This window comes from Macrobrachium nipponense, chromosome 10 (genome assembly GCF_015104395.2).
Source record: "Macrobrachium nipponense isolate FS-2020 chromosome 10, ASM1510439v2, whole genome shotgun sequence".
Classification (NCBI taxonomy): Eukaryota; Metazoa; Arthropoda; class Malacostraca; order Decapoda; family Palaemonidae; genus Macrobrachium; species Macrobrachium nipponense.
In genome coordinates this window covers 27,218,661-27,243,660 of record NC_087204.1, presented here as the reverse complement: position 1 = coordinate 27,243,660, position 25,000 = coordinate 27,218,661, and the positions used below count along the sequence as shown (strand labels likewise).

Here is a 25,000-nt window from a genome sequence, read left to right as displayed (position 1 = left end):
CGGTAAGCAAATATTCTAATATGATATACCCCGAAGGCCCGATTCAAAATGAAACAAAAAGTAACTACCTCATGATATCCATATTAAAAAAGAAGCTGATTATGGCAACTATGACCGATTCGGTCTCTTAATTAACCGCTGAAATATTTTCTGGCCATTGCATATTATGGCATGTGCCTCGATTTGAGTTGCAAATTTCAGTTAGACAACGAGAGCATATTAAATACGGAATGATGCTTTATAAAGATGGTATGAAAAGCCGTTTATACTGAAATTATTTAGTGAGTGAGAGTTGTCCTAATGCTACTTGTGCGTTTAAGATCATTCGCACTGCCAAATAATAATGAAATAAAAAATAGATCAAAATAAAGGATTAATGTGGGACAGCATTAGTACTCTCTCTCTCTCTCTCTCTCTCTCTCTCTCTCTCTCTCTCTCTCTCTCTCTCTCTCAATAAAAAAAATTATCAGAGCCAAGAATGAAGATCTGAAACAAGAGTTATTTTAGCATGTAAAATAAGTTAATTGACCATTACTCTTGAGACATAAGAACAGGGACCCACGAAATATCCTTGAGAAATAAAGTACTTCATCTCTCTCTCTCTCTCTCTCTCTCTCTCTCTCTCTCTCTCTCTCTCTCTCTCTCTCTCATCGATAAAAACGCACCCTTGGTTTCAAATTCACTGACCTTAAAGCCCATCCCTAATATTCAACGGGCCTTCCCATCATGGTTCTCTCTCTCTCTCTCTCTCTCTCTCTCTCTCTCTCTCTCTCTCTCTCTCTCTCTCTCTCACACACACACACACATACATACACACACACAAACACAAACGCACACTTCTATGCATGCACTAGCGTAAAAAAATTATTAAAGCTCTGCAATTTTCATATTGCTTAAAAAAAATAAAAATAATCGCCATGACATGAAATTTCATTGGGAATAAGAGATGCAATGTGTGCATATGAGAGAGAGAGAGAGAGAGAGAGAGAGAGAGAGAGAGAGAGAGAGAGAGAGAGAAGAAAACTTCCACTGACGCTGGGGACAAAGTCCATTCTTGAAGCCTGGGTTCTCAAACGCTGGATGTAAACTCAAACGTCTCTGATTAATATTAATGAGATATCAAATTATCCTATTTCTTCAACGGTAATTCACATCTATTACGTCATTCCCACTATACTTTTTTTTTGTACTACAATACGTACTATGCCTTTCGTACAAGTGGTGGAATGACTCATTCCTGGCGTTGGTGCTTGGAATAGCTTAAATTCTTGGAAGGGTTATATTTTTTGTTTAACCTTGAAGTAGTTATAATACTGAAGTAATTATGTCTACAATCCTTCTTCGTGCTATATTTGCCTTGAAAGACTGATATACCATTACATAAAAAGCAAACAGTAGTCTATATATATATATATATATAATATATATATATATATATATATATATATATATATATATATATATTTATTTACATATATTTACATATATGTATATATATATATATGTATGTATGTATGTATGTATGTATGTATGTATGTATGTATGTATGTATGTATGTATGTATGTATGTATGTCATCTGAAGCCACAAATTCTGAGAGATGAACGCAAAAATTGAAACGACTCTCCGACGTAAATAATTTAAAATGAAACAATGAACGACTGTCATAAAATTATATGGTAACACTTCACAGAATCGATGAACGCAAAACGAGATATATAGTGAACGTCCTCTTTAACACGCCAAATACGCCTCTACTTTCCAATAGCGTGAATAATTCATAGGAAAAAAACAACTGTCGTTGCAACAACAAAGGCCAATGACGATGTTGCTACCAAGGTGAGAATGTATGAAAAGGCTGCATGAAAGATGCGTCACCTATGTAAAGAGAGAGAGAGAGAGAGAGAGACGTTCCCAATGTACCATGAGTGTAAGAGAGAGAGAGAGACGTTCTGTATGTACCATGAATGTATGAGAGAGAGAGAGAGAGAGAGAGAGAGAGAGAGAGAGAGAGAGAGAGAGAGAGATAAATGTGTATGTTCCCTGCGTACCACAAGTGACACTCCCTCCTTGCCACGCCGTACCCACATCTTAAAAATTAGTGGTGGACCCCCGAACGGCGAAAAGCAGTGCCTATCTACTCGGAAACACTAAGGCTAGTTGGGCGGAAAAGAAGATTAATAATTAATTGGGGGTTGAGGCAGAATCCAATTCTAACCAACGTGAGATTAAGCTGGGATGAGCAATAGGAGGTCGAAATTGGATCGCATAGGTGATTATCATCTTGTGAATACTGAAGATAGGTAAAAAGAGTTTAGACTTGGTTTAAGTGAACATTACATATACAAAATATGTTATTTATAGGCGAGGTTAATGAAAAAGTAGGATAATGACAAAATAGGATCATGAGAAAATAAAATGAAATGGATAAAGTTGTTGAATTATGAGGAATGAGAAGTAGACAACATTAGAGGGATAAAAAAGCAAGGAAGACGTTTAAAAAAAAACACGAGACGTTCAAAAAGCAAAAAACAAACAAACACAAAATGGAATTCTGGGATGAAAAACGCAAGGTGGAATAAATAATAAAATAGAAAACTACAAAAATATATATGATAAAGACATTAAAAGACAGTTTTGAAAACGAGACATAATCGGGAACGAATAAGAGAGAGAGAGAGAGAGAGAGAGAGAGAGAGAGAGAGAGTGAGAGAGAGAGAATGATGCCTGATGATAATAGTGAATGATAAGAAAAGAAAAAAAATGATAATGAAGGAAATGATGACGATGATGCAATACGATGATAGTCAAGGATAGGAAACGACAGGAAAAGACAAAACGAATATGTTACCAGCGATAAGGGCACAGTGCGCTACCCACCCACTAAGCGGGGTCACTCTCTTAACGGCCTTACCCACTGCTATACCCTTTATCGCAGGAGTTACGTACATCCTGTTACCAGGTCTGGCAAGCCCATGGAATGACTGAGGGTCGTCTTAAGCAGCCATTCTCACACACGGGGCTTTCGTGGGACGAAATGGTATTCGTGATGTCAACGCAGTGCTAACTGAACTGGATGTGAAGAAACGATTTCTTGATGTAAAAGCAATGCTACGTGGAATTCAAACTGAACCATGTTAATTCTTGGAAACCATATTTATGGATGAAAAAGGATTTGGATATCACTTGTGACACAAAAGAATAAATGTCACAAAACTCTCGAAAACCAGAATCACTGAAGTTACATTTTTTTTTTTTTTTTTTTTTTTTTTGTAGAATGAAAAGGATTTGGCAGGATACGTGATGGCCTTACAGCGTAACAGGAAGGATAAATGTTACAAAATAACGTTACAAAGTAGTTCAAAATTTTAATAGTTACAAAATACCTCACGCAGCCTGAGAGTTCTATAACGATGACATCATTAAGATCTTACAACACACCCCTTGGGATGACGCAATAGTTTGTACACAAGTACACAACCCCAGGACACCAAAAGAAGCCTTCGATCACAATTTGATTCCAAAGACTTTAAAACTATACTGATGCCAAGCCTTAAAATATACTGATTCCAGACCTTGAAATATACTGACTCCAGGGCTTAAAATATACTGATTCCAGACCTTGAAATATACTGATTCCAGGGCTCAAAATATACTGATTCCAGGCCTTAAAATATACTGATTCCAGGCCTTGAAATATACTGATTCCAGACCTTGAAATATACTGATTCCAGGGCTCAAAATATACTGATTCCAGGCCTTAAAATATACTGATTCCAGACCTTGAAATATACTGATTCCAGGGCTCAAAATATACTGATTCCAGGCCTTAAAATATACTGATTCCAGGCCAAGAAATATACTGATTCCAGACCTTGAAATATACTGATTCCAGGCCTTAAAATATACTGCTTTCAGACCTTAAAGCAAACCGATTCCAGACCTTAGAATAAGCTGACTCCAAGGACAAAATAAACTGATTCCAGACCTTTAAATAAATTGATTCCAAACCTTAAAAATTCAAAATACTTTAAATTAAAGCTTAAAAAACAATTCTAAAGACCTTAAATTAAACTAATTCTAAAGACCTTAAAATAAACTGATTCAGAGGACTTTAAAATTAACTAATTCCAGAGACCTGAAAATAATCTGATTACAGGCCGTAGTATAAGCCGATTCCAAAGACCTTTAAATAAGCTGATTTCGGCCCTTAAAAACCTGATTCCAGGCCTTAACATAAACTGATTCCTGACTTGACAACAAATTGATTTCAAACTTGAAAACAGCATGATATCAAACCAGGTGATGGCGTGAATCCCCACTCGAGAGTATATCGACTTTGGCCTGAAAATAAGACGATTCCAACTTGCTTATAACACGATTCCAAGTTTATTAGAACATAAGAGGATTGTCAACTCTCTCCACACATTATTCCCTACGTGAAGATGACCTGATTCCAGCCATAAGATTATGATTAGGAACAGAAGGCCACCAGATTCCAAGCCAAACGGTAAGACGATTCTAAACCTGACAAACAAAACGCTCCCAAACTGGAAGACGACAACCACAGGTTGAGAGAGAGAGGAGAGAGAGAGAGAGAGAGAGAGAGAGAGAGAGAGAGATGAACATATTCCGAACAGACAAGCAATCCGATTCCACACGCGAAGATATCCAGAAGTAACATCTGGTTCCACATATAAAGACTATCCAGACTATCCAGGCACCCAACGTAAAATCAGCCTGAATGTTTAGTCATCGCCTACTAGTATTTCCAGGCTGGGGGCCTGTCCGCAGCCACACCTGTTGCAGGAGATCCCTTCTTCGGAGTCTTCTTACACCAGCGGACAATAAACATCGGTTAATATACGACTGCCACTAAGCCATACTTGCCGCGGGAGTAATGAGAATGTACTCCAGTATCTCTCGGCAGCAGAGACAAACCGGTTTCATTCACACGGACAGGCGTCGGGGAAAGAGGGACTTGCGGGCAACCAGATAGGATATGAAAATGCATGTTCATGCTAGGTGTGTATACAAATATAGGTGATCAAATTTATCTTCTTTTCCTAATAGTGGAGAGTATGTATACATACATACATACATATATATATATATATAAGTATATATATATATATATATATATATATATATATATATATATATAATATATATATATATACATATGAGTTGGTGTGTATGATAAACAATGATTAAATCAGAATAATACTCGTGGGGTAATCATGAACTTACTGTGCATAAGAAAACTGAACAACGACTAATTGAAGACTCTTCCACCCGACACCGAAAAATTAATACACTCTCTCTCTCTCTCTCTCTCTCTCTCTCTATTCTTCTTCTTTTTCTTCTTCATCTTCTTCTTCTTCTATTACTTATTTCCAGCAAGCCTGAATTGGAAACATAAAACTGGTGGGCCATTCGAAAAAAAAAAATAAAAAATAATAAGAGGAGGAGAGAGATCGAAGAGAGAGAGAGAGAGAGAGAGAGAGAGAGAGAGAGAGAGGTTTGCCCGGAGGAAAATTCACAAGCAGCGACTTCTCCTTTGTTCCCAGTCGCCAAATATTCCTGGGGAGATAATCTACCTGCTGTTGGCTTCACGCACCGCTGAATCCCCTGCCCTCTCGGCTCGGGACGTCCCGCGACCGGAAGAGAGAGAAAGGTGAAATCAAGGTATATATACCTTGGGTGAAATGAAAAAGACTGGGACGAAAGGATGTTCCCTGCTCCGAGAGGGGAAAATAAAATTATTTTTTTTTATATATTGAAAGTCATTGCTGCCTCAGCTGCGTTAATTTGATAAAGGTTCTTCTCTATTATTTCCAATTGTTGTTTTCTCATCGTTGCTTAAACTGGTGAGCAGCGCAGTTTAAGCAACAATGAGAAAACGATAATTAGAAAAAATTATAAAATTAACGCAGCTGAGGCAGCAATTACTTTCAATAAAACTTATTTAAAAGAGGGCTTACTTCCAGCATATTATTATTATTATTATTATTATTATTATTATTATTATTATTATTATTATTATTATTATTATTATTATTATTATTATTATTATTCTACAGAAAATGAAACCTATTCATCTGGAACAAGCCCACCATATGGGGCCAGTGACTAGAAATTCGAGCCTCCAAAGAACATGGTGTTTATTGGGGAAGAAGTAAAAGAAGGTAGAGGGAAATGAAGAGGAGACCCACTTTTTCAAAGAGAAAAATACATAAATTCATAAATTAACATAAAGGTAAAAATGTATCAAAATGCGAGGAGAACACTTTTAGGACAGTAATGTGTATTGCACCTTCGGATGAACTTCAAAAACAGAAAGTAAATAAATGCGAATATTCATACATTTCCTTTTTCAAGGGAAATAGAATAAATGCCGATAATACACATAAGGAGATCACAAATAGTTAAGCATTGGGGAAAAATGCATTTCGCACTGCATAGGGACTATACATATCGAAAAAAAGTTAAGTAAAATAATAGAAGTACATATACGGAATAAAATCTATTAAACCTTGATACCAAATCATCATTTTGATTTTTTTTTTTTTTTAATATTTACTAAAATATTTTCCCGTATGTACTTTTCGCTACAAACACTTTGGGCACCAACTTCCCTGTTTGGAAAATAGACTACAAAGGCGAAAAGGAAAATCAAACGCAAGCACGTAAACAATTCAGCGTAACTTTTCCCATTCAATGGAAAAATACACAAAATGAATGAAACAAAGTTAACAATTCACTGATAAGTTTCCCTAAAAAGGAATAAACACACGAAGTGATGAAAAGTGAGACTCCAACCTTCCTTACGGAATTACAAAAGAAAATTATGACAAGCAATGAAAACAATAACAAAAATGAAGTTCGCAATCAAAATACCTTTCCGAAAATCAAAGCGAAATGAGAATGGAGGCAAGCATCGAAATATCTTTTTCCAGTGTCAAAGGGAAAATGCACACTACAGATACTGGGAAAAAATAATTTTTTTTTCAGTATAATTACGGAGTGTGGAGAAATGATCTCGGCAAACAACCTAAAAGAAGAAGAAGAAGAAGAAAAAGAAGAAGAAGAACTTCGGGGATTTGCTGTTAAGACCTGGAGGGACAATAGAGGTGTGCTTGCTTGCCCGAGTACGAGGACTGATTGTACAGTACATGGCAAATACTAGTTTTCTTGCGCCATTCTCGGCTAAATCTAATCTCAGCTCGAGAGAAATTGTGTACTGCCTCTTTCCGGCTACGCTTCACGTTAATACCGAAGGGAAATTTTTTTAATTGATAATAATTTCGTCCTCTTGTGGGTTCGAACCACTTTATAATTCATATTCGACAACTCATCAGAAATCACATCTAACATGACATGCTTAAATGGATACCATATCAAAACACAGATACCTTCACTGAAGTTCTGATTTCTTCTCTGCCCGCTGGGCGGTGGTTCGAACCCACGAGAGGACGAAATTATTATCAACTAAAAAAATTCCCCTTCGGTTTACTACATATATGAAAATATATTAATTCCGAGGTAGAGCGAATTAGGTATTAAAATGACATTTGTAGCTCGAATAATTTATATGAATCACGGTGATATGATAATTATTAATATATATATATATATATATATATATATATATATATATATATAGATATATATATATATATCATTAGAACTTCTATTTCGTGCCTGCAGCAGAGTATGTGAAAACAATCACCGAAGGTGTGGAAGTGTCCGCACGTATATATACAGAGAGAGAGAGAGAGAGAGAGAGAGAGAGAGAGAGAGAGAGAGAGAGAGAGAGCACGCGTACCCGGGAGGATAAAAGAAAAAAAAAAGTTGAGGCAGGTGAGCGGTAGGGAAAAGGCTATCACTGGATGCCCACGCCTTCAAAGTCTTAATTGCCCATCGTTCCCAGCCTTTCTACCCACTAATTTAATTTAGTACTTGAACATAAATGTAGTTCTGGTTTAGTCAATATTTTTTTATACTTTATCATAACATAATTACTATAATAGAGAGCGGTTATGGAAATGACACGAACTTAATAAATCCGATAGTAATTCCGATCTGAATTATATCTGGGGCCTTTTACTCAAATGGTTCAACAACGCAAAAGGAAATAAAGTAATTTGTTAAGTTTATAAAAATATATATATATATATATATATATATAATATATATATATATATATATATATATATATGTGTGTGTTGTGTGTGTGTGTGTGTGTGTGTGTGTGTGTGTGTGTGTGTTATTCGAATTTCGAAGAAATAATGATAAACGTTCAGTTTTATTCATTACCCTAATATCAATATTTCTCCTGAAAACTGAACATGCACGTAGGAGTTTTCCTTTATAGAAAACGGCAGTTCAACGGAATTATTATTCCTTGAGTTAGGCATTGAATAAAAAGGACTCGTTTTCTTTGAATGCTTCGATGTCCATTTTTCTTCAATATTTCATGGGTGACTATAAGTAAAGAACTCATATGCAGGTCTCGTTCAGATAAAATCTGAAATCTCGCCATTAACGATGGCAAAATTTCGCCTATGCTAACCTTAAAGATATATTTAAGAATCAACAACAACATGAGATTACAGTAATTAGGATTAACAGACTTAACAGAGTAAAAGTTTGGGGAATTTTCACACTCATAAATAGCAGCATTTCCAATATCGGCTTTTTGAGGACTGAAGAAGAAGCAAGAAATAATGTAAATTGCCAATTACCAAATAAGTTCTTCCTCGTCAGGTTAATTACGCCTTTGTTACCGGCTGAAATCCATTTACTCCTACATTAAACAAGTTAGACTAGCCTTATGTTACAACAGTTGGCTTACCTGGCTCAATTCCAAATCTTAATTTTCTGAAATTGCAAAGCTGCTTCTATATAATGATTTGCCACTTTTATTTTCAAGCTTGAGGTGAAGAGAATCAATACCGTGTTTCTTTCCTTTTTTCTTCGAAACCTATGAGCATTTAGTTTTTGGAAGTTTACTAAGATTTTTTTTTTTCTTTTTTTTGCCCTTATTTCGTCGCAATGAGAATACAATATGATCTGTAAGTTAATAAACGTCAACTTACCTGTGTGAAGCACCTCATGTTTCTGGAGCAAAGTCTGGCCAATCTCGTCTGTGAGGTACATAAGGCAGCTGAAAGCCTCTGCTGCTGCAGAGGGTCCTGGACTAGCTCCAGCTGTTGTGTCAGACTGTCAAAAGTCTGCTGTTCCACGGCCATGGCATCTTGCAGCGTCTGCACGAGTTCCACCAAACCCTGAAGAGAAGCCAAAAATTATTGTAAAAAATATAGTGCTCTGTGTTCCACCAAACCCTGAAAAAAAAAGACAAAAATTGTTGTAAAAAAAATTGTTAGTGGATTTTATTTAACAAATGGAAAGGCGGTTGTAAAATGGGACTTGATTGCTGTGGATCTTGACCTAGCCTTTCCAGTTCTATTACTTCCAAATCCTAAGGGTTAAGACATAAGGACATAGGATTGACTGTCCCATTGTCCTTTGATATAAATGAATAAAAAGAAAACTGGTAACGCGACTTAATATATCATCCCTGTTCTTCTGATAGTATCAGATGTGTCGCATATGCAAGACTGAAGTTAACTACTGGTAAAGACTTTTCTTCTAAGCCCACAGAAGGTAGTTTTTAATATCACGGCAGTCTAAAAAATCAACTCGGTTCATAAATGTTTGATGGACAAAGCGCCCCAAATTTTTAAGATACTAAAGAAAAACCCGAGGTCACTTTCATCACAGACAAGCTAGCTTCGAAAATCACGCGCGAATTCCAAGTAACAGCTGGCCAGATATTTTTTGAAATCTTGCACGGACTTCAACTTCAAAGTCGAGAGCCATATTGTTTTTCGTCTCTCGTGCACCTGCATCCTCTCTCTCTCTCTCTCTCTCTCTCTCTCTCTCTCTCTCTCTCTCGTGCATTTCAAACCAGCGGAGAAATCCAACTCGTGAATGCCAGCAGTGACGATCAGGTGACTGAAACCACGCACTGCAAAGTCACGCGCGCACCAAGTTACACTACAGACTTTTGATTCCCAAGGGACTCCGGTTACGGACGGACAGGTTCTCAGGCGGTGAGGAAGCCTGATATACGCAAAGGACCTCCTGTACTTCAAGCGTAGTGCCTAATTACCCCTCTCTTTGTAAAGGAAGCACAATATCAATTCCTACACCTCAGGAATTACAAACATTGTCCACTAACGCCCAGATTCAGTTCAACATTTATTTTTTTTTTAATATTTGTTAATCATATAACCAAATATGAGTAAAACATACAGATCGCACAAACATCTGGGGAAGGAATTAAGAGAGATGGAAGTAATTACAGACTCATTTGTTCTTTTCAAAATTATTCGGTACTCTATCATGAATTAATATATATGCCACAATAGCATGAAGAAATTACCATTTTTTTCGGTGTTCAGACCTAAATCCCCAGCCTCAAACGTAACATTTATTTGATAAAATAAGGGAATATACGAAAGTATAATTACCATAAGTACTAAACAAATAGTTATTGTACCGTAATATTAACATAAATTTTAAAAGAACGTGCAAATCTACAGGCGGATATACATGCATATGAGTCTATATCCGTAGAGAATGCAACCACCATAAATTAATTCTCTCCGCCCTTGAGGACCAACTTCCAAGGATAAAACATTCTACGAAAATATCCGCTCCCTCCTACGTGAGGAACAAGGGCGAGCCTTCTTCAAACTAGGGCGATGGTCACTCTTTCCAAGACTTTTTGGGGGCGCAAGTAGGAGTTCACCTGAAGGGCGATTGATTATTCATGGAATTCTCCTAAACCGAGGTGTTTTATCTTGGTGAATATCAAGGGGCCTCTCGTGTCTCCCTCGTCGAGATCACTTTGGGGATAGGTCGAACTGAACGTGAAGGGGATTTTCATCAGACATCTGTAGGGTTCTCAAAAATATCTAAGTAAAAATGTTTTATAAATAAATATATGTGCGAGCGATTGTGTATTTATGTATAAATATGTCTGTATGTATATATATATATACTATATATATACATATATATATATATATGGGGATACAATCCACAATGAAGTAAAATCCTGTACAAGAAATATATATTTTAAACTACAGGAGGATTTTACTTCATTGTGGATTGTATCCCCATTTACTTAGAGGTACGACATAGTACCTGGCTTCTGCATATATATATATATATATACTATATATATATATTATATAATATATATATATATATATATATATATATATATATAGAGCGAGAGAGAGAGAGAAGAGAGGAGGACGAGAGAGAGCGAGGAGAGAGGATGGACGGATCGAGATGGGAGAGAGAGTAGAGAGTTACAAAATCGACAGGCATACACCAATACCCTTTCCGACAACATCCAAATTCAAGTAGACCAATTTGGTTTAGGTTGGGGTTAGCAACAGACGCAGCCCAACGGAATACCTCCAGTGGCAATCTTGAGCATCAATCGAAAGGGTGTCACCTGCAGTTGCGAGATGAGGAACCAACTAGGGCGGGGGTGGGCAAAATGGTGACTCAAGAACGATTCTGCAGGGTGCCTTATAGGAAGCCATCGCTGGCCGAGGTCTTCGTCGAGGTCTTCGTCAAGTCAAGCTTTGTATTGTCATTGTACCAATTACTACAATGATTACAAAATAGGAAATAAGTCATTAAATAACGGAAAATATCGATTTAATATATACTATCATTATACATATATATAAAATATTATATATATATATATATATCTATATATGTTATATATATATGATATATATAATTAGTATATATATATATATATATATATATAAGTAAATATAAATAAAAAACATATATATAAATATTAATAATATATATATATATTATATATATATTATATATATATATAGTATTAAAAATATTAAAAATATAATATTACATATATATATATATAATATATTATAATATATACTATAATATAATATATATATATATGAGATAATGTAATTTATTTCATTTATTTTCTATATTTTTTAACACCATCAACATGAAATCGTTCCCGTGATCTCAGTTACTATGGAAAATATAGACAAGAAACCTCTTAATTACAGGTAAAAAGGCGTGAACCGACCTCCATCTTATTCGGGGCGCGTGCTAAAATCTACAATCAAACAGAGCGTTGTTTCACCGACGAAAATCAAAATGAATACTCTAGATCTTATAGGCAATAATTTCTTTTGTACTGTGTTGACAATGCTTTCATATCCGCCACTGATGGACACATTATTTAGTTTTCTACATTTTCGCATTTTAATAAATAAAATCAATAAAATATCCTTATCCTGAGATTCCTCTAACTTTAACTCAACGCGAACGAAACCAACTTTTTGTTCAGAACTTTTTAGGCTTTTCCTAGTTCCCCAGTATAAACAAAGGAATAGCAAAGCAAACAACATGTAGTTGGTGGGCTTACTCCCCGAGTAAGTAAAAATTCTGCATGCGAACAAGGGGCACGTGGGACTTAGACTCTAACTAGATGATTCTGGTTAAAGTACTATGATCGTTAAAAATAAATAAATAAATAAAAAAACAAAAATAAAAATAAAGGCCTCTAACCAAGGCCAAACATAACCACATAAAAAAAAGTCTAAAACACGTTTTCTAATTTTTTTATTTTTTATTGTTGATAATATTGTTGCGATCATTTCGAAAGCGTTCTAGACCACCTAATTTTTATTTTTATTTTTTTTATTTATTTATTTTTAATTACTCAGCGGAAGCCGTTGCGTAATTTACTATACATATGTTTTCATTCCTTATGTAGAGTACCATTCAATTGGATTTGCACACTTATCGCATTTTTCATTCAAAATGGTGCTATCATTCGCTTGACCTTTCCCGTTAATAAACTGGTGCTTAGAGTTTTTTTTTCTAGATTAACAGACGTATTTAATAATTTTCCAAGGAAGGAATGACCAACATCCGTGCTTTAAAAAACTACTAAATAATCAGAACTCTCTCAAAATACTATGCATTAACTCTCTCAAACTTCTTGGCATTTACTCCCTCAAAATTCTAAGACATTCTTCTTCTTCTTCTTCTTCCCAGCTTTTTCCCATTTTTATATGGGGTCGCCGTTTCGGAGATGAGCCGTTTCCATCTATTTCTAATCTTAGCCACTTACCTGCATCATCAATTCCCTTCTTCATGTTAAATCTCCTCTCACACAGTCATTCCATCCCTTTTCTTCTTGGTTCCCTCCTCTTTCTTTCTTCTCCTTGCACCTACCACTCCCAATAGTATGGTCTCCCAGCGTGGTCCTCATACTCTTCCTCAACATGTTGTCCATACCATCTCAGCCTCCCCTCCTGCACTTTCTTTGATTACTTCCACCACCTTGTAGTTGGACCCCCTGATGTAGGTCATTTCTGCATCCCTATCCACTTTCTTGTTAACCCACAGACATTCCACCTAAAGCATTCTCATTTCTGACCACATCCATCTTCTTCTGCTTCTGCTTTTCTCATGCTTGCTGTTTCCGTACCATACCAGCATTGCTGTTTTTTTTTTTTTTAACCACCGTTCTTGTGAAATTTTCCTTTTAACCCTAAGCGGCCACTTTTTTGTCACAAAGAAACTCCCGAGGCCGCTCTCCAGTTGTTCCAGCCTGCCTGTACCCGATGTTTTACTTTTGCTTCCTTCCATACTTCCTCCAGCGTTAACAAAAAGATCCCAAATAACTTAAACTTATATCAACTCTCCTTATTTGCTCCTCCACCAAGCTGAATACTTTCTCTATTCATCCCCCTCAAGTGGTGGTACACATGTATTCTGTCTTGGATCTTACTTATTCTCATTCCTCTGTTCCTCCCAGTACTTGTCCCGCCCCACCATCCTTTCCAACTTTCACCTTCCAGATCTTCCCTGCTCTTCTGCACCACAGAAACAAATATCATCCCGAATACAATATGTTCCATGGTAACTGTCTCCCTTACTTGCCTTCTATTATAACATCCAATCAACTATGTTAAAGATAAATGGGCTTCAGAGCCAGACCCCCTGGTGTAATACCTACTCTCACCTCAAAAACATTCTGTCTCCCAACCAATGCTGCCTCCTCATCTTGGTAAATTACATTCCGTTACATACCTCTTGTATCAATCGCAAACATTAACTTCTGCTGGGCACCATTTCTTCCCTCAGGCTTACCTCCATACCTCTTGTCTCGGGACTCTGTCAAATAAGCCTTTTCTTCAAGGTCAATGAAATACCATATGTAGGTCCACTTTGGTCTTTCCCCGAATTTCTCCATTATTTGGACCTCAAGGACAAATAAAATAATACATCTGTTGTTCCCCTTCCCACTTCATCAAATCCCATCTAGCTCCTTTTTACCTATTTGTACTTCTTCTCTCAGTGTAGCATCTATCATCCTTTCCAAGTCTCTTCAAAAGGTGGGGTGGGAATCAACTTTAATGCCCCTATAATTAACCACACTCTTGGACATACCGACCTTTCCCTTTAAAAATTGGAATCAATATACTCCAACGCCACTTCTAGACCATTAATTCTCCAAAAGTTCTAGGCATTAAACTTTCCAAAATTCTAGGCATTACCTCTCCCAAAATTATCCAGGGCTTTAACTCCTCTCAAAATTTCTAGGTCAGTGTTAAAAGCCAAATTTATGGAAAAATTAAGAACAGAAAAAATGAAACAAACAAACAAACAAAACAAACACTAGGAAAAGCCACAGATCCCAAAGACTCTTCTCAAATAGCACACTCCAAGTCCCACTCGGAGGTGCGCCTCGAGAGAAAGCTTTCCTCAACTGTCACTTTCAGACGCCTGCTGATATTGTTTTGTTGTGCCATGAAAATCATTTGCTTTATTAAAAGCTGATTTTGTTTTGTGCTGAAAATCATTTGCTTTATTAAAGCTGATTGTTTTGTGCTGAAAATCATTTGCTTTATTAAAGCTGATTTTTTTTCTCTTTCTCTCTCTGTCTGGGGGCTTAATTTTTCTTATGTGACTATTATGCACAGCAGAGAGAGAGAGAGAGAGAGAGAGAGAGAGAGAGAGAGAGAGAGAGAGAGAGAGAGAGAGAGAATTTTAGCATATCCTTCTTGTCAGCTAAATTCTCCGTTCTATGAATTTTATCTTCAATATGCCTGTAGGAGCAATTATGTGTGTGTGTGTGTTGTGTGTGTGTGTGTGTGTGTGTGTGTGTGATGAACACCGTACACAATCGCGTTCACCATAACCAAAGAGCCTAATGCTACAATATGGAATGAACGTTGGCGAACCTGCAGAATTCTATTAATAAATTTATGAAAAGTTGAATCAAATTTTGTGAAAAAAGACGTTACCAAGACACCTTTCACAAAAAAAAGAAAAAAAGTCGGAATGGGTAACATGGCAAGTAAAAAAGGAAATAAGAAAAAAATCCAGTAAAAAAATAAATACAAAATAAAAACGTTTGGAATGCGCAAATCTAGTGATTTCCCTAATCCAGTAAAAAAATAAATACAAAATAAAAACGTTCGGAATGCGCAAATCTAGTGATTTCCCTTTCTTCTTGAATTCAGATTAAACCTCTCCAAGAATCTATTCTTATTGCCAGTCCCGAGGCTTTGAACAGTTTCGCAGATTTTTGCGTACTATTCCTGCAAACCAACGGACGAATTAACAAGCAAACGCAATCAACCAAAATGATGCAAAAATCAATAATAAAACGAATGTGGGATTATCTTATTACTCTGCGTTTCAGGATCGTTTAACCAGGTTTTCGTCCTCAAATAAAAACGCGGGCCAGTTATCACTCATGATTAAAGCAGCGGACGAGATGGTGTGCCTTGCCTGGCCGCTGCAGAGGTACTTCAAGAGGTTCTTTAGAGAGTCCGTCCCTTCGGGCCAGCTGCATTGCTTTCTACCTTGCATTCATTCGCTCCCTCAGTCTCTTCCTTCAGGCTACCTAACTTCTTTTATGTTCCTCGTTGGACGAGTCGGTTACCTGCTCGACTACCGTTCGATTCCCTGCTCTGCCAACCAGGAATCAGAGGAATTTATTTCTGGTGATAGAAATTCATTTCTCGATGAGGTTCGGATCCCACAATAAGCTGTATGGGTCGCGTTTCTAAGTATCCCATTGGTTCCTAGCCACGTAAAACTGTCTAATCCTTCGGGCCAGGCCTAGGAGAGATGTTAATCAGCTCAGTGGTCTGGTTGAATAAGGCAAATTTAACTTAACCTCCTTAACTTTACCTCGCTACATCTAAAAACTTGTAATATTGATCTCCTTAAAAACACAGTATGCTACTGCTGCAAAAATAAAAATAAAGAACATTCACCATAAAAAAAAAGGATAAATCTGGACAAAAAAAAATTCTAGACAGGTTTAAGAAAATGAAAAACGAACCTATACCAGAAGAGAGAGAGAGAGAGAGAGAGAGAGAGAGAGAGAGAGAGAGAGAGAGAGAGAGAGAGAGAGAGAGAGATTCACACGAATGGAAAGCAATGCTGCAAAACTCCTCCCACTGTGATGGTTACGAAAACGATTCTTGAAATAAAAGGGTTGCTACCTGAGGCTCGGCTATTAACTATACCTATCTCCTCGCAACATCATCAACGCCATTTACGTTGTTTGGAAAGGGAGCGGATGCAAAATAGAATAGATTAGTTTTAGAGAGAGAGAGAGAGAGAGAGAGAGAGAGAGAGAGAGAGAGAGAGAGAGAGAGAGAGTTTTTATTGTAAGGATGCATTTGCAAAGTAGCTAGTACTGTCAATAAGACCGAAGAAATAAATTGACATTCACATACATTGGGAGTGAATGAATGTATGCGTGTATGAATATGGGTGTGTATGAATGTGTATGTATATATATATATGTGTGTGTGTATGTGTGTATTTGTGTGTGTGTCTGTAAAGAGCAACAGAATAAATCACGACCATCCTCACAGTAGTGTGACCATGATACTGTTATGATTCAAGTTTGCCACCGAAGTTAATGACTCCGCCGGATTACATCGGATTCGTCGCTGGAAAGAGGGAACCTTCATTGAGCTCAATTTAACGCGATAAAAATCAAACAATGCTACCTTAAAGAATGCGCACAAATAGCGCGACATCGCCCTGACTGCAATGGAAAGGTTTTCAAGCGCTATTGTGGCCCTCAGAAATCACCCATTTTGTGCACCCTTCAACACAAATTGGGTACGCAATTTAGTTTTCATGGCTCGGTTAAGTCACATTGGGTAATGTTGAGAGAGAGAGAGAGAGAGAGAGAGGTGATTTTATGTATTACAATCAAATTTTGCCATTTTAGTTTGAATTTTGATCTCTAAATGTTGAGATATGTGGAGAGAGAGAGAGAGAAAGAGAGAGAGAGAGAGAGAGAGAGAGAGAGAGAGAGAGAGAGAGAGAGAGAGAGAATTATGTACTCTGCAAAGAAAACGGCCCACATATTTGTTGCTATGATGATAATCTGGAGATAGTTCAAGGCCTGTTTGTTGGATGGCGTTTCTTTGTCTCCCCCCCCCCCTTTTTTTTTCTGTATTGAAAAGGTGTGCCTCTGTCAGCTCCAACCATCTGCTGAAATAGACAAGCTTAGTCTATTACCTTTTACATCATTCAATCTTTTTCTAATGAAAGATTGAAATGTACACAAATACATTGTGCGCACACTTACAAACAGAACAGAATGGACCATCGAATACCAAAGTACGTGATTTGGGCAAACAGCATTTTGGCACGTTAGGAGGTCAAGTTGGACGGGTTGCCATTATAGGTCAAAACATATGGTGTGGGGGAAGGGGTTAGGAGAAAACAAACAGCAATCACTGACAAAACATATTTCAGGTTAAGTGTCAGTCGGAATTCTATGAGCTGACCTTTCACATACAGCATGTTCATGTTTATTTACTTGAAATCCACTTGTTGAAAATTGTCTTTTTCATCTTTTGAAAACACGTCCTTTTCTGATAAGGAAACTCTGAGGACTGAATCCAATGAAGTTATCTAAGAACCTTGATTTTGGTTGAAACATTCCACCACAAAAAACATCTGGCATCTATAAACAAGCGTGCATTTTTGGGATGAGGTCTTTCTGGTGCCTGACTGCAACCCACCGCAGTCTGCTAACCATCAGGTTCCCAATCGACGGCTTTGGTCTACATATGGGTTAAGGATCGATCTCGATAACCTCACAGGTGAGACGGGGGTTGGTAACCACTTAGCTCAAGTTTTTTTTTAAGACGGTAATATTCGCAGCCAACATTATTAAAGGCTACAATTTAAATACAATGGTCCTTTAGTAGTCAGGTAAAAAAAACCCGCTGATATCGGCAGCCGATATTTCCCTTGAATTTCAAAAATATAAGACATTTCAGAGCAACATATTGAGAACAGTCAGACCTAAACTTTAAAAGAAAGAAAGGCAAAAATGATCTGATTCACACAAAAGCATCCGTATATAACATTTAAATAATCAAGGTATAATAATACCAGGACACTCATCTTCAAACTCTTCGGATCTCAAGCACTAATTTATCAGTTTAATCCCTTGTCGGATCTAAGCGATTTAATATATTTATCTTGAAATTAATAATACATTAAATTATTTTCAATGTAAATCTGACATATTTCACCGTATTTTTTGTTGTAAATCGTACCACAACTGGAAAGACGTCATGCATGTAGAGGTTTGTCTTTAAAAATTTGACACCTCAGAAAGGAAGGAGAGAGAGAGAGAGAGAGAGAGAGAGAGAGAGAGAGAGAGAGAGAGAGAGAGAGAGAGTTATCCTCCCTTGGGACTGGGAACGCTACTAAAACTACCCATTGACCTGAGAGCAAAGAGCTGACCTCCAATTCCTTATATAACAAAGGAACACACGAAGGACTGCTCTTCTCAGCACAAGAAGATTAGTGACCTCTCTCTCTCTCGTTTCGACACAAAATCGCCGTTAATTCTACAACTGTGTGAGAAAGAAACCAGTCTTTCATGGAGGAGCCAGTTTTTTTACCAGGCAAGTTCGGGTGCAATCAAGATGTAATAATTTCTGCTGGCCAGGAATTCGTCCCGTTGCTGACATACAAAATCGCACACTGGTATGTCAGGTTTAATGGCAGATCTTGCCTCCATATGCTGCGCAGAAGACTGAACAGTCAATGAATTTCAGACGTTTATGCTTGCTTGCTTGTATGGTGTTTTTACGCTGCATGGAACCAGTGGTTATTCAGCAACGGGACCAACGGCTTTACGTGACTTCCGAACCACGTCGAGAGTGAACTTCTATCACCAGAAATACACATCTCTGACCCCTCAGTGGAATGCACGAGAGTCGAACTCGCGGCCACCGAGGTGGCAGGCCAAGACCATACCAATCACGCCACTGAGACGCTTTCGACATTTATGTGTTGCGAGATGTTAAATGGCTGACAAATCACACGAAACACGTCGTGCAATTGATTTGCAGGTCTTGCAGCTGTTGTAGTGACTGGTATATTCGACGTAATGACTTGCGATTCGTAATTCATGGAATCTGTAAGACGTCTGACACTTGAAATCTTATGTATAAATGCTGTGTAACTGATGAAAATGCTGGAACACGTGCCATTTACCATATATGCAGTGCTGTGCAAGTGACATTTAAAAATAAGAACACACGGTATGTTGGGACAATAAGAAAAAATATGGTATTGCTATAATACGCCGTGTAATTGGCCATACAACAGCATCAGATGGGGCAGGGAACATCAAAATACATAGAACAGAAACAACCAAACACCTTTAGTGTTAAAAGTATACTACTTTGTTGGATTTTTCGTCTTTACGTTGCTTGTTCTTGATCAGGAAATCTGGAGCGTTAAAACTCCAGCGCTCCTAATCCAAGTACAAAATAAAAGCATGACAAAATTAAAATGGGGCGAAATGCAAAAGAAAATTTACATCAGAGCAATAATTCCATCCGTCAAAAATTTGTCTGGCAGACCTGGACGCCTCAAGGCCGAACGAGATAAGATAAAATAGAGACTAAGCCATCCATACACGAACACTCCCCACATACTTGATCCTCGTTGATAAAGACATAAATCTACATGAGCTTCAGCCCACGCCCACTTAGGCCTCCCACCCCCCATCTGCTCCTCCGGAGTGGATTGTCCGTTAAGATCCGAAGGCCGTGGAAAGTGAGACCAGGTGGTGGTGCCCTTCCCACCCACTTACTCAGCAGCAGGTGTCCAGGAGGTAGGCGCCTTTCCTCTTTAAATGATCTTTCGCGCCAAATGGGAGTTTTTGTTCTAATTTCTCGAGCATCTTCGTTTTCTTTAAAGTATTCCCATTTTCCTTATTCTTCGTTTTCTTTAAAGTATTCCCATTTTCCTTATTCTTCGTTTTCTTTAAAGTATTCCCATTTTCCTTATTCTTCGTTTTCTTTAAAGTACTCCCACTTTCCTTATTATCGGTATCGATATTTGCCGTTGCGAGTATAAATTTGTTATTTAGCTCTTCGTTACCGACTTACGGTGCAGTATGTATGTATGTAACCGCATGACATTTCAAAGTTAGGATAAACTATCTATCTATTTATGTAGTCTTTTTCTATGTAACTATATATATATATATATATATATATATATATATATATATATATATATATATATATATATATATATATATATATATATGTGTGTGTGTGTAGTATATACATATATGTGCATGTAATATATATATATATATAGATATATATATTATATATATAGGTATGTATAGTATATATAATAGTATATAATGATATATATATATATGATATATATATGTATATATATATGTATATATATATATATATTAGTATATATATATAATACCACACTGTTGCTAGTATATACTCAGTATCAGAAATTCCAAACCGGTAGACTTACAAGAATGGAAAAAGTAGCTATCACCAACCTTGACACAAAGCAGGCTTAAAAAAAAAAGTTACCCGTTCAAATAACCGAGCGAAAAAAAGAATATATAATAATAAAATAAATAAAAACTTCCAGCGGAAAACAGCTCCGTCATCCCTCCATGCCCGACTAACATTTTGACCAAATTTGGAAGCAAGATCAGTTATCAGAGAATTACTTCTTATTACATCTGGAATTAGAAATCTCTTGCTCTCAAATTCCTCATTCAAATGTGTCTTTGCTTGTTGTGCTTGTTTGTATGGTGTTTGTACGTTGCTTGGAACCAGTGGTTATTCAGCAACGGGACCAACGATTTTACTTGACTTCGGAACCACGTCAAGAGCGAACTTCTGTCACCAGAAATACACATTTCTAACCCCTCAGTGGAATACCCGAGAATCGAACTCGCGGCCCCCGAGCTGGCAGGCCAGACCATACCGATCACGCCACTGAGGCGCTCATTCATGTATGTGTAGTATTCTAAACATCGCCGAAAGTGATTTATTACAGAAAAAAAAAAAAAAAAAAAAAATATATATATATATATATATATATATATATATATATATATATATATATATATACTATATATATATAATATGTATACTTTCATTATTCCCATTATATACAACGCATTCTAGCCAATGACGCATAACGCTGAGACTGCAATAAATTCCACGGAAATACAAAGTTTTATAAACTGGAGCATTTTTCAGAAAAATAGCGAAAACTTCTATGATTCAAAAAAAAAAAGAAAGAAAAAAGAGAAAGCGAGAAAAGCTCCAAGATTGTTAAAAAAGAGAAAAAAGTTCCAGGATTGTTTAAAAAAAAAGAGAAAAAAAGTTCTAGGATTGTTAAAAAAGAGAGAAAAAAGTCCAGGATTGTTAAAAAAGAGAAAAAAGTTCCAGGATTGTTAAAAAAATGAAAAATAGTTCCAAGGATTGTTTAAAAAAAAAGAAAAAAAAGTTCCAGGATTGTTAAAAAAAGAGAAAAAAAAGTTCCAGGATTGTTAAAAAAGAAAAAGAAAAAAAGTTCCAGGATTGTTTAAAAAAGAAAAAATGTTCCAGGATTGTTAAAAAAGAAAAAATTTCCAGGATTGTTAAAAAAGAAAAAAAAGTTCCAGGATTGTTAAAAAAAGATAAAAAAGTTCCAGGATTGTTAAAAAAAAAGAGAAAAAAAGTTCCAGGATTCTTGAAAAAAAAAAAAGGCAAAAAGTTCCAGGATTTTAGAAAAAAAAAGGCAAGAAAGTTTTCCAGGATTTTGAAAAAAAAGGCAAAAGTTCCAGGATTTTAGAAAAAAAAAGGCAAAAGTTCAGGATTTTTAGAAAAAAAAAAAGGCAAAGTTCCAGGATTTTAGAAAAAAAAAAGAGGCAAGTTCCAGGATTTTAGAAAAAAAAAAAAGCAAAGTTTGTTCCGGGATCTTGAAAAAAAAGGCAAAAAGTTCCAGGATTCTTGCAAAAAAAAGGGCAAAAAAAAGTTCCAGGATTCTAAAAAAAAAAAAAAAAAAAAAAAAACTCAGGATTCTTTAACAAAAAACATCGAAAAAGTTCCAGACATAAAAAGCGAGAAAAGTTCCAGAAAAAGAAACAAACACACACACACACACACACCGGAACAACGGAGGCAGATTTCCGCAGAAATAAGTCTCAAATTCCAAGAAAAGATCTGCGTTAAAGGAGAGGAGGTGGCCTCCTTCCATCTTTCTGAAGGGAGAGAAAATCCAATAGAGGGACGAAATCCTCGTCGCCGGGATCCGTGACAACCTGAATTCGTCACACTTGCCTTCCCGAATACAGAACGTTGTAAAAGGCCATTTTAGGCTTAGAAAGCCAAAAAATTTCATGGGCTTGGACTCTAGGCCTCCAAAAGAGAGAGGAATAAATAGGAAACATAAGAAAAATGTGATAATAAAAGACGACAGACAATCGGAGCTTCTAGTTGTTATTCATCTGATCATTTATTTTGAGGAAGATTTGTAAGGCCTACATATATATATATATATATATATATATAATATATATATATATATATATATATATATATATATATATATATATATGTAAATGTCTATATATAAACGTATAACCGTCTATATATGAACACACACATGTCTATCTATAAAAATGCAATTGCCTATATATAAACACGTAAATGCCTATATAATATAAACAGGTAAATGTCTATATACAAACATGTAAATTTCTATATACAAACACGTACATGTCTAAATATATAAACAAAATTCTATACATAAACATGCAAATGTCTATAAATAAACAAGTAAATGTCTACATATATAAACGCGTAAATGTCTATACATAAACGCGTAAATATCTAATTCTAATCCCTAACAAATTCATCCCCTTATCAAAAAATCACTTTTATTATTCCTCTATAATCAGTGTTATTACTATACATAATAAAGGGTGCTGGAAGTTAACACTAGGGCTGACAGAAACGGGAAAATGTAAACTATATAAATAAATATAAGCAAGATAGAGATAAATGCATGTAAGACTATGAATGCAATTAGTAACCTTTACGTCATAAAAAAAAGACCAGGTTAATTCACTGTTCTGTAGTTATCTTCGACACACACACACACACATATATATATTATATATATATATATATATGTATATATATATATATATATATATATATATATAGGAAAAAGAAGATCGAATATTAAAATACGAAAATATATTAGATTAAACGAATTCTGCGCGAGTGTGCTTCCACGTTCGTACAACTAATGCTGACGCAAAGACGACCTTTCTCTAAGACCCCGGGAGTTAAAAAAGGAAGGAAATCCAATAAAACACAAAATAAAGCAGAGACCTGACTCCCAGAGAGGGACTGCGGCACTAGAGAGAGAGAGAGAGAGAGAGAGAGAGAGAGAGAGAGAGAGATTCTCGAATTTAGGATGTCATCGTAAAATAAAAGCTTAGGGCGTGTAAAGCGGTACTCCTTGAGAGAGAGAGAGAGAGAGAGAGAGAGAGAGAGAGAGAGAGAGAGATATGCTCAGAACACGAGTATATCTACGGTACCACAAAAAGGGAGATTAAAAGTCATCACTAACTTCTCTTAAATTGAAAAGCTTCATCAACGTAATAAGTTAGCAGAAGGTAATGAGCCTAGTTCTTATCTGTGGCACAATACTCGTTTGCACCTAGCTAGGGTGGGTACTAGGATGGGGGAGGGCGTGCGGTTAGCAACCTCATCCCAAAATATCTGTTGTAAACGATTTTGAGCCGCCCCCTTCAATAAAGAATCTTTTATGATAGAGAGGTGAGTATGTACACACACAAGCACATAGATATACATACAGACGAAAACACACACACATATATATATATTATATTATAAAGCAGTCTGTTTACTTAACATTATCTACTATATTATCTCTAAGGATCCTCCCTTGAGCGAACATCTCCCATTTACCGCAGTCATATTTTTCAAGCCTCCTTGTAAAAAAAAAAGCAACGCCTTTAGAGAGCATCATGACGCAGTCCTCTATCGCAGGGTTCCGACGACGCAGATAAGGATCTTATTTCATAAGACGCAATCTAAGTCCTTCGCTCGTGGCATTTCATTATAACATTAACGGGGAGAAAAAAAAGGCTGCTTTTTAAATTTCTCCTCCAGAGATCATGGCAGGGACAGAGCGATAACGGATGGCCACTGACGAGACGAGAGAGAGAGAGAGAGAGAGAGAGAGAGAGAGAGAGAGAGAGAGAGAGAGAGAAGTATCGCAGTGGGTAAGGGAAGCGACCTTTTCGACATCGAACAGCAGAAAACATAAAAATAACAGACAGGAAAATATTACACTACAGGAACTGTGACGAGATTTTCTCTCCTCCATTTATACAAAGTTATTCTAATTAGAGCGAACGAGGACTTCTATGCTTACTTTTCTAAATTCTATCGCAGCTACTTTATAACTCTCTCTCTCTCTCTCTCTCTCTCTCTCTCTCTCTCTCTCTCTCTCTCATATCTTGTACATTGATTAGAAGGAACGTGTGTATT

At 36.5% G+C, this 25,000-nt stretch overlaps 1 protein-coding gene across 1 annotated transcript in view; it reads right to left on the bottom strand.

Moving 5' to 3' along the window:
• The window catches only part of LOC135223507 (uncharacterized), a 590,163-nt gene that overhangs the window by 110,592 nt on the left and 454,571 nt on the right, over window positions 1-25,000 (bottom strand). The window contains 1 exon segment of the mRNA XM_064261950.1: window positions 9,101-9,289. Coding sequence (XP_064118020.1) covers window positions 9,101-9,289 — 189 coding nt within the window.